The sequence below is a fragment of the Bombus terrestris genome, chromosome 10 (assembly GCF_910591885.1).
Source record: "Bombus terrestris chromosome 10, iyBomTerr1.2, whole genome shotgun sequence".
Classification (NCBI taxonomy): Eukaryota; Metazoa; Arthropoda; class Insecta; order Hymenoptera; family Apidae; genus Bombus; species Bombus terrestris.
This window is the reverse complement of record NC_063278.1, coordinates 14562607-14578385: the sequence shown is the minus strand read 5'-3', so window position 1 is coordinate 14578385 and position 15779 is coordinate 14562607. Positions and strand designations below refer to the sequence as shown.

At 33.6% G+C, this 15779-nt stretch overlaps 1 protein-coding gene and 1 long non-coding RNA gene across 3 annotated transcripts in view; one reads left to right on the top strand and one right to left on the bottom strand.

Annotated features, from left to right (window-relative positions):
* The window catches only part of LOC100651590 (cadherin-87A), a 513470-nt gene that overhangs the window by 171172 nt on the left and 326519 nt on the right, over nucleotides 1-15779 (top strand). For both annotated transcript variants that reach the window (XM_012319874.3, XM_012319875.3), the window contains one exon: nucleotides 9631-9696. In XM_012319874.3, coding sequence (XP_012175264.1) covers nucleotides 9631-9696 — 66 coding nt within the window. The remainder of the gene's footprint in view (nucleotides 1-9630; nucleotides 9697-15779) is intronic.
* On the bottom strand, nucleotides 2158-4508 carry LOC125385756. The gene is made up of 3 exons (XR_007225356.1): nucleotides 4255-4508; nucleotides 4053-4187; nucleotides 2158-2250 (listed from the first exon to the last, which is right to left on the bottom strand). It is a non-coding gene; the product is annotated as an uncharacterized LOC125385756 (long non-coding RNA).

The window sequence follows — 15779 nt, the reverse complement described above, 5'->3', positions numbered from 1 at the left end:
AATACATGTATAAAACTACATTATTAAAGCCTTTTCTACGATTTTATACGACACACGATATTTTAATCTATATTTCTGTTAAACTTCCACATACGTACATCCTTTTTATTCTGCTGTAAATAATATAAATACATACGTATGTAATTATCGAAATTTGATTTTCAATTATTTAATTTATATTTCAGATTGGTACGCACTTTTATTAATTTTTCAATCTACAGATTGCATACGTTAAATGATATGTTGAATCACAAGTTGTTGATTTTATTCGTCGGATCGAAGTGATTAATTTGCATATAAAGAGGCATTAACCATTCAATCAATTTCTAGGGAAACATCATTTGGAATTGAAACAAGATTGAAAATATATTCGTAATATATCTTTTCGTAATTGCTTTTCATTTTTAAATATCCAGCATTGATAACATGCATTTAGAGAAAAGCCTATGAATGTGTTATTTTTCAACGCATCAAACATCGATTATTATATCTAGCTTTTTAGTCTAAATGAACTATATCAGTACCGTATTATTCTAAATTATCTACATATCTAGCTTTTCGACGATATCCTGTATCATTAAGTAACAACGTTGACTAATACGTAGATCAGTGAAGTGCAAAAATGATATTTAATAATTGGAATAATAATTGATAAAATTTGCTAAATGTTATCGTATAAAAATATCAAGTCGATTAGAAAGTTCTCTTATTTCTTTTTCTACAATCTAATTATTAATAATTATTTAACTAACTTATCATTAAGTAAAATGATTTTCTCTGAAATTTGTATTAATTAGTCTGTAACATAATATGTATTCTAATCTGTGTCTGTCTTCTATTTTATAATGTATTTTTTCTGTTACCACAGGGTTGCTCGCGTTTATTACTAAAATAATCTCTCGGTGTCTCTACAGTTTGATCCTATATCGAATCCCTTTCGTGTTAACAAATTTTTTACGGATTTAACGACGTCATCAATTCACCAAAAAGATACTGCGAAAGCTACCTCCATTGCAATTTCCTTTATCCGCCACTCGTACAAAAATAATACCTAAATTACACTTTATCATAGAACGTATTTAGCGATGAAATTCTCAATAGCAGTTCATTTTCTCAGTGATATTACATTCATAGTTGTTTGGTTCATAATTAACGATAGGTAGTGATTTTGCCTTGCTATTACAGATTTTTATTAACGTTAATGCAATATAAAAACTATCGATGAGTCTACTTAATTTGTAACTAATTGCGTATAATTTGTTAATTTTCATTTACTGATTTCTTATTTAATTTGTATTTTACGTTGCACTAACTCTTGAGCCGTCAGCAAGTGATATAGTCTTCGTTTAATTTCTTTCTATTATAAACCCAATTATTTACTTTTCTATTATAACCCAAAAATATTTGTTTCAATTATAAACCCAATTGCCTCTTGTAGCTCATATCTCAATGATTAAAATGTACATATACATACGTGTACGTTTCAACTACTTGCGATTTGCGATGATTGTTATAAATTGTAATAAAATTGTAAACGTAGAATGTAACGGTAGAATTTCCGGGCAATTCGATAAATCCATTGTCGTAACAGTGTTTTTTTTATCGTATCATTGCAAATACTTGAGTTTCAATCAGGAAAATTGGCTTTACTTTTATAGTGGCAAACAAGCATTTCCACATACGTGTATATTGTTTAAATTATTTTCCATTCAATTATACGAATGATCAAATTTTATAAAACACAACGAACTTTCGTTCTTTCACGAATTACTCGTCGCGTTTGTCCAATATCTATCAACGATTTTGAAACATGTTTCACATTTCCACCGTGAAGCTTTGTACAGATGAGTTAAGTTATTAGATTCTAAGCAATTTAATCTCATGTAACTTGCAACCATTTCACCAACGTTCATTTCAGAATCGTTGTTTATTTGACCCGAGATATCCTATCGAAATTCCACGTTTATATTTGTTAGTCAAGTCGCTTGACTGCAAACGATTTATTTTATTAAGGGGGTGTCCTGAATTAGGATGTTCTAAAACAGCGTTTTTTTGTGTCTTTTTTTTAGAAGGGAAAAAAAGAAATGAAGTTATTGAATTTTGAGGTATGGTTTTATATATATTTAACGAATACAAAAAAATTTGTTTAAAGTAAAAAATAAAATTATAACAGATTTCTAAGCCTATTTCATGGGCGTCTTGTCGCTGCAGTCTTCAATCGGCGCGAAAGATCCACCTCGTAATTCTTGACTGAAACAAAAAACCAAAAGAGGATTAAATTATTATATATTTTTCTTCTAAGTGAACTAAATAAAGGCAGAAAAAATGTGAAATTAAAAATTTTAGCGGGTTTAAATAAAATGTGTTAAAAAAAAAGCTTTATGGTTCTATAACAATTATTTAAATAAACTTTATTTCACACGAGATGTCCTATCGAATTTCCACGTTTATATTTGTTAGTCAAGTCGCTTCACTGCAAACGATCATTAGTAATGATAGATAACTTTATTAGTAATGTGAATTTGCTGCTTAATTAACCTTTGAGTGCTGAATACTCGCGGCCTATGCGGTCCGTACGGACGGCGCGCAGCTAGCGCTGACGATCGCTGTGGACGGAATACTTTTTCGTTAGACTGAACTCTATTGATTGACTATTCAAAGCGCAAATCGTAATAAGTTATAGTAATTCTTTTGCACGAGATTAAATGATTAAAGAGCGTTATTTTTTAGTATTAATTATTTATTACAAACATTGAAATTTACAGTTAACTAGAATTTGGGTAATAAACTAGAAAACAATAAACTAGAAAACTAAATTTAATAAATATAACACAAGTTAATAACTCAATTGTGTGCACAAAATTTCAAAACAATTATCGATACATAATCCGACATCGCATTTTCTGCATTCCCTTATTTTTCACACAAACAACACATTTTCTTCTTGATAATTAGATGCGAGTGTCCGCGAAACAGGTAGACAACTGTTATAACGAGGCATTATTGGCATTTGTTTACTGCCGTTACTAAGGAATGCATTTATATTTATCTCACACAAACGTAATAGTTGCGTAGGTGTTCGGAAAAATTGAAAAACGCATAGATGCGTCCTTAGTCCATGCCGGGCACTTACAGAAAACGCATATATATGTCCTTAGTCCACACCGATAGCTTTCGCCAGACGTCTATATGCGCCCATAACACTCTAAGGGTTAAAAACTTACTGTCAAGTCTTCAAGTCGAGATTCTTTCAAGTATTCTTTATGTATTGTTTTATTACAATGCTAATGAAATCTCATAATGTGTTGTATAACACATACATACTTACAATATACACATAAGTAGTTTTGTACGGTAAATATTCAAATATACTTTCGTGAGTCAGCATATTATGTACAAAACTGCTATATTTTTCATGAAGTATTTTTTCAGCAAGTTTTCATTAAGAACTCTGTTTGAATTGAAGCAGTTGGACTAATGCGAAGGAGGTTGGAAATTAAAGAAATCATGCAATGCAAATGGAAACGCGTAGACGATATTTCCTCGAGACGTTTGCCAGTAGGAGCGAAACTGTGTCAGAAATTTAACGGTGCCGTGGATAGACGGCGAACGTAAGAAAACTTGGGATTTCGTATAATGAATGAATTTACATAACCCCAATTAAATGAGAATCGGTCGAATGCAAAGCAGCCGTGAAAGTATTCGTTTCGGCATTTAAAAAAGTTCCATCCAGTCGCTAACCCAGTTGGATACGATAACGAATTACGTTCAAGTCAAAAATTTGCTAGTCCAAGTGAATATTGTAATTTCAAAAATGTTCCACCATAGATACACGTTGAAGAAGGTTTTCGTGGCGACTGGCTAAGCCGTCGATGAGAATCAAGAGCGTGTGGATGTCGATATAGCGAGGCTAGGCTTAACGGCTTCTCGTTCCGTATTTAGAAGAATGCGTAATCGAGTTCCGGTCACGCAGTGCGTACCGTTCGATGCACTCCAAGACATCCTAAATTCACTCGCGCGGCTAGACATCGCACTAACATATTTTAATTTACCTATTGTTCGAATTGCTACGATGAAATATCACGGTATTGTTGTCGCTGCATTCTTCTAATACAGTCGATCCTCTGTGACTCGAAAACCTCTACAAGACTACAGTTTTGTTCGTTGCCTTCCGCTGTGAAAACATTCTGGAAATGGAAAAAGAAGTTACTTTAACCCGAATTATGTATCACGTGGCCGGATGCGTTATTTTACCTGTGTAACTCGAAGTTGGAATCCAATTGTGAGAATCATTCGATATTGTCGCCTTTCTTCCAACTGTTTCCAACTCAGACTGATGGTCTCGAATAACGTAAGACGGTACAAGCCGTATGCTTCTTCGCCCTTCCACCACTTGCATATCCATGCAAAAGCTGATCGTTTTTCGCCGATCGAACGCGTAATTTAACGCGTCTCTAACATTTGCATTTATGCAGCTCGAATAAAATGAGTTCGAAGAAGAAGCTTAATTAAAATACTAGCACCTTTTGGAAAGGTGGACGTAATTGTGCATTCGTATGTTAAAATTTCATTCGTTAAGCATTTTTTACTCGGAAATTTCGATAGAAACTCGAAGACTTTAGCTATCCCCTCGAGGCTCCTCCCACCGAGAACTGTACTTTTCGTTTCGCCTCTACTTTTTTTGCACTGATAGAAAAATGAGCTACTTTATTCGATTGAATGTTGTACAATTTTCTCACGAACTACATTTTTCGCTCCTCGTAATTAATCCTTAATGGGTTAATATTAGAGTTTCTGATTTTGAACGTTTATTGAAAATGCACGTGTACATCACGTGTACTCGTGATATTCGTTACGTTTGATTTTTATATCTTCGAGCTGTGTTCGTGCTAACTTTGGAAATCAAAACACTACTCTAGATGCAAGAACGTTGGAAAATGAAGAATGAGCAAGCCCATAAGCCTTAGATATATTTTAATAACATATGTAGCGTTATATAATACTATAATAATAATACTAAATAATACTAATATTTTCTATAAAAATAAACAGAAATTTTACCTATAATTAACTCACATAGCACATGTATACATATGTTATATATTTATCGATGATTTGAAATACGATTTTCAAATGGCAAAACGCTAAAGTTGGGTATGGGATTGTGCAAGTTTAAAGCTTTCTGTAATCTGTGTGATGAAGAAACTACTAATGAATTTTCGTGTCCGGGTAGAACAACAGGATCTACTAGCAGCGCTAATACTCAAACAGAAAGTACCTCGTTAAATGTTAACGATAAGTACCAACATTAAAATATCATAATACAAAAGACAATAAATGAATAGTAGAAATAGATACGTAATTCGTATGTACAGAACGCGTGAAAGGAAATACAGTTCTGTTTATCTTCGCAAAATCACTTAACGTAAAAAACAATTTATTTTTAACTGGCAGACTTTAAACATTCGTTTACGTGTTCCTGCGAAAAATGGAGAAATACACCTGACAACAGCAAAATTAATTGTTAAAAAGAAAAGACATTTATCTATTTCTTTCTGTTCATTCGATCATTTTCAAGAGTTTACGTCTATAGCGCAGCGAAAGTATAAAATATGCAAGGACGAAGCAGTGGAAAAAAGATTAATGAGTTTAAAGGGTACTGTCGTGACAAAGATGAAAGAACAATTAAACGCCGTTAAAAACGTAGCATATACACCTGTGTTGGTCATCATTAGCATATGATTCGTACATTACGATAATTGTATATATTATTAATCCCAATCGAGACGCAAACAGTTTTGTTTTGAGTGTATACGAAATGGAAGAACGCCATACCTTAGAATCTAAAATCTCGCAGATGAATTACACAGAACTCTGGCAGAATGGGAAATTACTTCGAAAGTAGTAGCCAATTATCGAAAGTATCGGACGATACCAAAATTTGTAGCGTAACATGTACAGCACATAGTGTGCAATTAGATGTAAACCATGCATTAAAAGAAAAAACCGTGCAACAAATAATCGACATTTGTAGTAAAATGGCAAGAGATTTTAAACATTCAGATGTTGCGAAATATGCATTAGAGCAAAAGCGAGAACAGGTTTCTTTGCTAAAAAGCACATTAATACGAAGCTGTTCTACACGTTGGAACGCCATGTATTCCATGTTAGACAGTTTATATAGAAACAGAAGTGCAATATCAAATGTTATTGCAAACAGAGCCATTACTAATGCAAGGGTAACACATAATATCTGGAAATAAATGAAAAACAACGAAGAATAATAAAATTTCACTTGAACATTTTAAAACCGCTACAAGTTATAACAACATTTTTTGTAGAAAACCAATCTCCTATTAAATGTAAGCAATGATGATGACATGGTTTCGTTTATATTTAAAGAAAAGTATAATTTCGGAAATTATGAGACGTTTCAAACTTGAATGGAACGAAGATGACATTTAATCATTCATTAAAACATATATCCGATTTTTTTTTTTATCCAATGATACACAAATCTGGAGCACGAAACCTCTGACGTAAAAGAAATAATTTATAGAAAGAAGTAAAACGTTTGCTTCAAGACTCGGATGTAGTAAACGCAGCAAAATCACATGAAAAATCTGCTCTTGAATTTTTATACGACATCATCGATAACAATGATGTTTATATTCAAACTGAAACACATATGACCGAGCCACAATTACGCTTCTATTAAGCTATGGATTTAAAACAGTTTGAATGGTGATGCTAATGGTGAAGACTAGGGCAAACAAATATCTAGCAATTTCCAAACCTGCCAAAAAATATTTAACAATTCCAGCAACCTCGGCCATGCCGAAACGGTGCTGTTCATGTACTGAAAATATTGTAACAAAGAAACAAACCTTCTACTCCTACAAAATGTTGATACTTTAGTTCATCTGAAAACAAAAAATTAATAAATTAAACACAATTTATTTTAATTAATTAAGACTTAATTTACTGGCGTGCGGATGAAAATAAGAAAGAATACCGTTTTGGTTAATGAAGTCTCACAAACAATTTTCATATCTAAATATTCCGATATTTAATTCCGAAATAAAACACGGAATACAGGTTAATGCACGTGATATTATACATTTCGATATGTGCATTCGTGAACCTCCGTACACATGTATATACTATATTATATATATTGAGATACGTATAATTTTATGTGCTAGACTAGATTGGCCGCGTAGTAGTGACACACGTATGTGAATATGAGTGTGTGGAAGTATGTGTGTGCACGGCGTCTCGAAAAACAGATGAATGTAACTGTGTTCCGTGGGAGTGTGTTATGGAAGATGGCGAGACAAAGAGAGTGCTGAGACGCGTGCAAATGTATATCGACGAAGATCCTGGAAATCGTTTATTATATAAATCTAAAACTATTTTAATATGAATTCCAAGTGTAACCTTAGTGTTCCTTTATTTTTATTTCGGCAATTAAGATTCACAATTTTCAAATATATATATGTAGATATTATGATCCGTTTGCCTCTGTATTTTCATATACGTGTATCCGTGTACTTCAATACCCGTGCATTTCAATATTCGTGCAGCCGTGCATTGAGAAGCGCACGGATTAAAACGCGGATATATTAATTATATCGCCAGTCAATATTACTAGTTGGTAAATTACTCAGTTTTAGAGGACCTAGTAAACGAATCGTCGACATTAGAGAAAATTCATTTCTTGCTACTGCCGTCGCAATATCATCTTTCGATATCTTAATCTAAAATCTTGGCTTTCTACGGAAATTAATTTCTCGCAACTGTCAATACGCGTACAACATAGAGAAGAAAAACGTAGACGCGGATATTACTTCTTTCAGTGGTGGACAGTTGGCGAAGTGTTCAGACGCAATCTAACGTCGCCTATTCCTCGACTTACAGGAGCAATACCGATACATTTTCCTTTTTCCACACAACTACGCGTGATTTCACGCGCTGAATCTGCCTGACGAGAACCACGAACGATCGCGCCAAGTCTCGAGGTGCACGGTGTCTCTTGCGGATCGTTGATTTACTGTTGCGCAATGGTTTCCTTGCTTGTGTAAAAACAATAAACTTTTATGGCAGACCGTGTACTCGCTGTTACTCCACCGCGAGATTAAACGGTCGGTGGAGTGTTGAGAATGAAATTACAAGAGCACGCGAGTGGCACGTAGCGTGTGGCGATGACGTAAAATTAAACGAACCCGTGTAAACTGACTGTACGAGGCTGAACTCACCAACTGTCCAGTTTATTGCTCGTCAGATTAGACGCTATGATCGCTGTATCTGTCGCATCGAGTGATAAGCTCGCCCGTGTTTCCTTGAAAGAGAGCGCCGTGTATTATTACTCTGATGTAAAATCTGTGTAATCAGACGTGTACGTGAACGTTAGGACATTTATGGAAATTGAGATGAACGAAATCATTAGATATTTATGCAATTTATTTAACTTTGAGACCGTTTTGTTTGTAATCTTGCGATATAAAGAATTGATGTATTGTGCGTTACAATATAGGAATTCCGTTAATTGTAATTAGTAGCATTAAATTATGTAAATGTAAAATTGTAAAAATTACGGGATTCGTTTGCAAGTACGTAGATTCGTTTTTCTTCGCCAATGACTATTTTATTATATTATTCGCATTTGTGGTATTTTGCTTCCGCGTATTTGATAAGTAACTTCGCGAGTCAGATTCAGATTTTTACACTTTGCTAATTTTTTTATTTATTTATGTAACGTTTTGTCAGTGGAGTCTGTGCTCAAGTATTGGAAATGAGGTGGTATATGTTGTCCGTGATAGTTGTAGTTGCTGGACCTCGTCCGGAGTAATTGTTGCTAGGGGCTGTAAATGTCACTGCTGGGGTACTGCTGATTTTTCCTCCGTTTTTTTTGGTGCGTGGAAGAAAAATCGGACCCCGGTCGCCGGGATTCGAACCCGGGCTCCGAACGTTCGTAACCTAAGGCGCTAACCACTTTTTTTTTATTTATTTTTACCAGTTTTTGTGTATTATATATTTGTACTTTCCATTATAAACGATGAATTCGGTAGTGAAGTGGTTCAGGCAAAAGTACCGATACGCGACGGTACGAAATAGCCATGCAATATTACATTTTTTTTTTTCTTTTTAGGTTTACACTTGTAACTTAAATTTAAGTCGCTTTAGAGCGGTGCTTATGTACGATATTGTTTTTTTTTTCTTTCCATCTCTGTCCTGAAAACCTGGTCGCAAAAACAGGACTCAAGGCGCTAACCACTGCGCTGCCGTCGTCCGACGCTAGTTAGTGTCGAGTGGTGGTATTTGACTTGTCGAGTGCCGCCACAGAAAAAACAATACACAAGTTGTCAATTCATTGTTGTCTGCATCTTTTCTCTGCATATTTTGAACAGTTATCTTGTACGAACACATAATTCCGATCGATTAATTGTTCTACTGATAATTTGAAAATTTAGAGGAATTAAACCATTTTTTATTCTTTAGATACAAATGGTACAAATGTAGACGATATGTTTGAAGCGCACTTTCCACGCATTGTATCTACTTAACTTCATTACTTTACTGTTTTACTACTTTAGTGTTTTCTAATAGTTAATTATGTTTGTCTTACAGGTGGTTGCAGCGTAATGTTTCGCAACAAGAAGCGGGAACCCATTTTGACCATACATATTCGAAAGGGTAAGTGATTCGTATAAAAATTTAATACACTCACTAAGATGTTGGAACACAGACGAAATAGAAGGAAACATGTAAACGATATACAAGTAATAATGCACTAAATTAATGCTTAAACATTTGAACATACAAAGTTAATTTGTATCTAGTTTTACAATTTACTGTGAAATGTACAAGATTTCTCTTCTAGTTTTACTTTCAACTTAGGCTTAAAATATACTCGTATAAAAATTTAATACACTCACTAAGATGTTGGAATACAGATGAAATAGAAACGTAAGAAATATGTAAACGATATACAAGTAATAATGCACTAAAATAATGCTTAAATATTTAAATATACGAAGTTAATTTGTATCTAGTTTTACCATTTACTGTGAAATGTACAAGATTTCTCTTCTAGTTTTACTTTCAACTTAGGCTTAAAATATATTCGTATAAAAATTTAATATACTCACTAAGGTGTTGGAACATAGACGAAATAGAAACGTAAGAAACATATAAACGATATATAAGTAATAACGCACTAAATTAATGCTTAAATATTTGAACATACCAAGTTAATTTGTACTTTCAATTTAGGTTTAAAATATATTCAATTTAAAAAATACTATTATTTCCTTATAATATAAATTAGTGATATTTCATGAATATCATAATATTGAGAAATATTCAAATTCTGAATGAATATACGTATCCTACTTGGACAAAGAGACCATCATGATTAATTTTAACACTTGGATGAATGTCGATTTAATTTTAGTATACCATTAATTACGCTTCCGATAAACAATTCGTATTTCATACGATATACATACGTCTCTTGATTCCACAAGCTAGATAGTAAATGTTGTCTCCGATCATTAGTTTGTCATCGATTCATATATTTCAGTAATATTCGCATATTATCAATACGAATCGACAAAACGTGTCCATACAGATACAACGCTGCGAATAATTATAGACTCGAATACATTTTGCGCGTTAATTTTTCTACATTTCCAAGAAACCACTAATCCTGCCTGGACACGTTAAAGAAAATTGTTTTCGTAAAGAATAAATTTAACGTTATAGGTTGTGAGGAGATGTTACATGGCGAATTATTGCCTTTCGTAACGGAAATAGGAAAGACAAGAGGACAATTTTTCAGCAAGACAATGTTCCTATTTATACAACTGCCACTTCAAGAAAGTGGTTTCGAGATTTCGGTATAGAATTATTATAGTGGCCAGCACTGAGTTCTGACCTGAACTCGATCGATAACCTATGGGGAATTCTAGCGAGAAAACTCCACGATCAGGAGAAGCCGCCTATAAAAAATATCGTTGGACTTCAAAAAAAGAATAAAGTAAAAGAATATTCGAAAGGAAACTTTAAATAAGTTAGTGAATAGTGTGCCTAACAGATTAATAAACGTAATCAAAAATAAAGAGAAATCCGGCTAAATACTGAACGAGAAGGTAACGTCATTAACATTGAGTTTATATTTTTTCAGCAAGTGCACTATTTTAAGAGAAACTTTAATAGCTTCGAAAGAAGGAAAACTTTTGTTTTTTGTATCTTCGATTGTAAATGTTATATTATAATATGAAATTACATAAAAGATTTTGCCAATTTTTGTTTCAATATTATGAAAAATGTGAAAATGGGATTGAGTTTATAATCATTCACGGTGTTAGCTTAATTTTCAAATCCTGTAACAGTTCTTGTAAAAAGAATAAACTTACTTTTGTATGTAATTAATTTACTATGTATATAATTTTATGACTGCAAGATGTATTGCATACGTTTATTTACGTTCACAAACAAATCTACACATGTAGATGCAAACTAATAGGAACATGATAATAAAAGTTTGTGCGGCCGTCAGCTTGTATATGTATGAGAGTGAAACAGTTTATCCGCATAGTTCTGGCAAGATCAAAAGCTTAGAAACTAAAACTTGTGCAACAGGCATCAACCGTGTGCCGTAACGTGTATGCGTCTAAAAGACGCGACGCTGCTAGCGCATTCTGAACAAGTTTACATATTTGTTGAACTTGTAGCATAGTTGGCAGGATTTTCAAGCTTCGTGCCAGTGAACAATACGAATCTATCTCTTACGAATAATTACTCGAAAACACAAATCTATCGAAAAATCGGCGTCGAAATCTATATCAAAAATGGAAAAAATAGAAAATGAGGAAAATGAGATACGTACTATATTATATATGTTTCTTGATAATGTAAATTTATAATCCAATTATTAATTGTTTGATATTTTGTATCACTCAAATGCTTTATATCATGTTCGATCGAAAAATATTAATTAAAAATTAAAAATCGATTAAATCGATGTCTCAATATTTATGAATGATGACGTATATTATATTCACGTTAATTTTATTTATCTGCTATAGAATTTTGTTCCTGAATATATATATATAGCGACGTTAGTGCATGGTCAAAATATCAAGTTATGCTTATGACGAATAATTTCAGTGTATTATCACGTTTCGAATGATCTGATTTTCCCATTTGTTGTCGGCGATATTAAGATCGTATTGGATATCATCAAGCAAGGTTCGTTGTTTTTAATTAAAACGCGATTCGATTCGGGTTTCAATCTCGATTCATAAGCAACTTATTCGCATTCCCCGAAACTTTCGCGAATCTCTTGATTTCCGTTTAATCGATAATACTCACTAGCTGTGCGCCAATTCAATACGTTCATTTTCTCTTTGACATTTAATCTGTCTTTACCTGTATGTGAAATTTCGCCAAACATTCCTCTCGTAATAAACCTTCGTAATTAAATTTCCAGCGTATTCGTGGATACTCAGACAGTTTATTCGTGATAGATGCCCTCGTGCACCTGCACGCAATATCGAAAATAATGTACCCTCGTACATCATGATGCATAATTCAGCGAAAGTGTTAGAGGTACATCGTGTTTATGACGTAAACGCACACAGCGTGTTCCTTTTTTAATACAACCCTTGGCGGTGAATTTATGGCGTAATTGAACGAGATCCGAATTGAAGGCCTTGATGAAAAAACCGGGAAAGCCCAGATCTTAGAAGTTGCGAGGCGTTCAACGTAACTGTATTAGTTACGACTAGTTCAAGCAATCACGCTGACATTTTGGACTTAGTAAGACACTAGTGTGGCAAATGATATAACGATACTCTTTATATTTTTGAAAAATGTACCTGGGAAATCATTTTCGATATTTCCACTTGCCTGCTACCATAATTCCGAAAATTTGAAATGAAATATTTTGTTTTCTCGCGTGTTCATTCTTCCTCGATTTTCTTTCGTGTTCTATAATCAGTTTCCTAGATAAATCACCGAGATCTTCTCTCATTAGCGCGAATTTACTTCCCCATGATTGACGTGATTCTTGTTCGTCTGAAGACATTTCGAATCGACGAGAAGAAAGACACGCGATTAACAGAGTAGGTTTACTGAACGTTTGAAACACGTTGGCTGACAGATTAACGTCATCATTGACGCTATATTTTAGAAGAAAAGCCGGGCGAGTCTTGGACATAGCCGATTCTTCTTCCTAAAGATCAAAAAATTTTTATAAAACTTCAACAAGTAGAATATTTCGAAAATCTGAACTTGCCCGAGGTTTGCGTTAATGTCTCGAACTCGATTTGAACATTGCTCGATTAAAATGAAGCAACATTAGCACCTGCATTTTTTCTAGTAAATTCTAATATTTTATTTATTTCGATATTTTTGTTCATCGTATCGCACAATTGTTGTGCATGTTATCTGTAATCGTAACAGAACAAAATCGTGAATCTTGCGACGAGAGTTGCTTTTTGGATGAAAAAAGGACAAACCAAATTAGATTGCTATAGTCCATAGCAATGTGTAGCTTGAACTGAATATTCTTCATTAACCACGGAAGAAATAATGGAACACCTGGAAATACCACTATCCTTCATTTCTATTAATGTTACTAGACAAAAACTTAGTAACAGAAAATATTAATACGTTTCTTCTCTATTAATGTTACTAAACAGAATTTTAGTAACAAAAATACAACCTTAACGAAGATTATTTTTGTAAGTAAATATTGTAGATAAATTTTCATTCCACCATCACTATTTTTCATACGTTTCTTCTGTAGTGTTACAACTCTCGCTTCCGAGTGCTGGAATGCGTCGTCATCTGAAAAGCGGGAAAATTTGAAGATCGTTGAAGAGTCATCCTACAATTTTATTATCGGCGTTATGTCACGTTCAAAAATTCGTGACGCGTTCCCGATCAAGAGATTGAAACATTGCGTCGAATTTGATGAAAGGTATCGAAATTGAGTTAGTTTTATATCAATACTAGAATTGATCGATATATTTTTAAATTCCACGGAGTTCATTTTCTTTTGAATTCCAATGAAACACGCAAACTCCATTTTACGTAACTCCACGTTATTTCACGACGCCCATCGTTCGTCATAGGAAAGCAACGCTGTCGAGCCCATCCGACACCTGATCGTTTCGAATCAATAGAAGATTTTAATAAAGACAAAGGCAATGGCGAAGGAACTCGCGAACATCGCGATCGTTCAGGAATGCATAGAATTTTTCAGCGCGTACGATGGTTAAATTTGCATACATCTTTCACTCGCGACTAGTGGCTGTTGCGGCAGCACACTATCTATGCATAAAGCTGAAATGTCTCGGAGTTGTACGCGACGGTAGTTTTTACAGTTTTTACATTTTTGTCCGTGATAGTGCGTTATAGCAGACGGCGTACACATTTTATGAAAGCAATAATCACTCGACACCGCGGTCCACAGGGAAATTTTGAACGTTCCTGCGACAAAGCGTATGCTCGTGCGATGATTAAATGCGATCCCGTTTGTAATGTCGTTGGTAGCCGAAGCAAAGCACGATTATAAAATGTCTGTATTTTACAGAACGCTCTTGCCGAGAATTTTATTCGTAATGTGAAGAAACTTGTAAATTGTTCAGGGGAAAAAGAAAATTGTAAAATTTACTACAATGATCGAACACAGTCTTTTTTGGCGACGAGAATAAAAGACGACCGTGAACAAGATTTAATCTTGAGGTCTTGCGTTTCAATTTTCACTACCTCTAAAAAACGTCGCATCTGTTATTTCTTTGTACGTGTGGAATGTGATTTCTTTGTAGCTTTCGTCTTACGAGACAAAAACGTCAATTATATTTTATTTTATTGTAAATTATCAAATGCATTCGCAAACGCAAGTCACATTGAAGGAGAAGAAATTTCCTGTAGATTAATAAAATTAAATTAAATTTCCTACAGGTTAATAATTGCTACAAATTGATTTCCTATATTTAAATGCACGCAATGGATGTTGAGAAGGTTTATAATAAAGATACGAGAAATTCATTATTGGCCATCTTGCTTCATATTTAGTAGTCGTAAAGACACGCAATCGCATTGAAAAAGAAGAAATTTCCTATAGATTAATAAAATTAAATTAAATTTCCTACAGGTTAATAATTGCTACAAATTGATTTCCTATATTTAAATGCACGCAATGGATGTTAAGAAGGTTTATAATAAAGGTACAAGAAATTCATTATTGGCCATCTTGCTTCATATTTAGTAATCATAAATACACGCAATCACATTGAAAAGAAAGAAATTTCCTATAGAATAATAAAATTAAATTAAGTTTGCTACAGATTAATAATTGCTACAAATTGATTTCCTATATTTAAATACACGCAATGGATGTTAAGAAGGTTTATAATAAAGATACGAGAAATTCATTATTGGCCATCTTGCTTGATTTTTAGTAGTCGCAAAGACATGTAATCACCTTTTTTCCCATTAAAGGACTCCCTTCTCGTAAAATAAATGAACCCATACCGTTGAGCAACGATGTATTTTTATTTCATGTAGTTTCCTTGAACAAAGCTTTCTATGAAATATAAACGTTGCTCGGTTATTTTCTGCCAATATCGTTCGTAACGGACTTCTGTACTGGGAAAAAAATCACATTGCGAAAAGAAATCACGCATATAGGTATTCAACATCCACGCTGATCTCAATTGCAAATTTTAATTATGGTATTATAAACCTACGTTACACGCGCACAC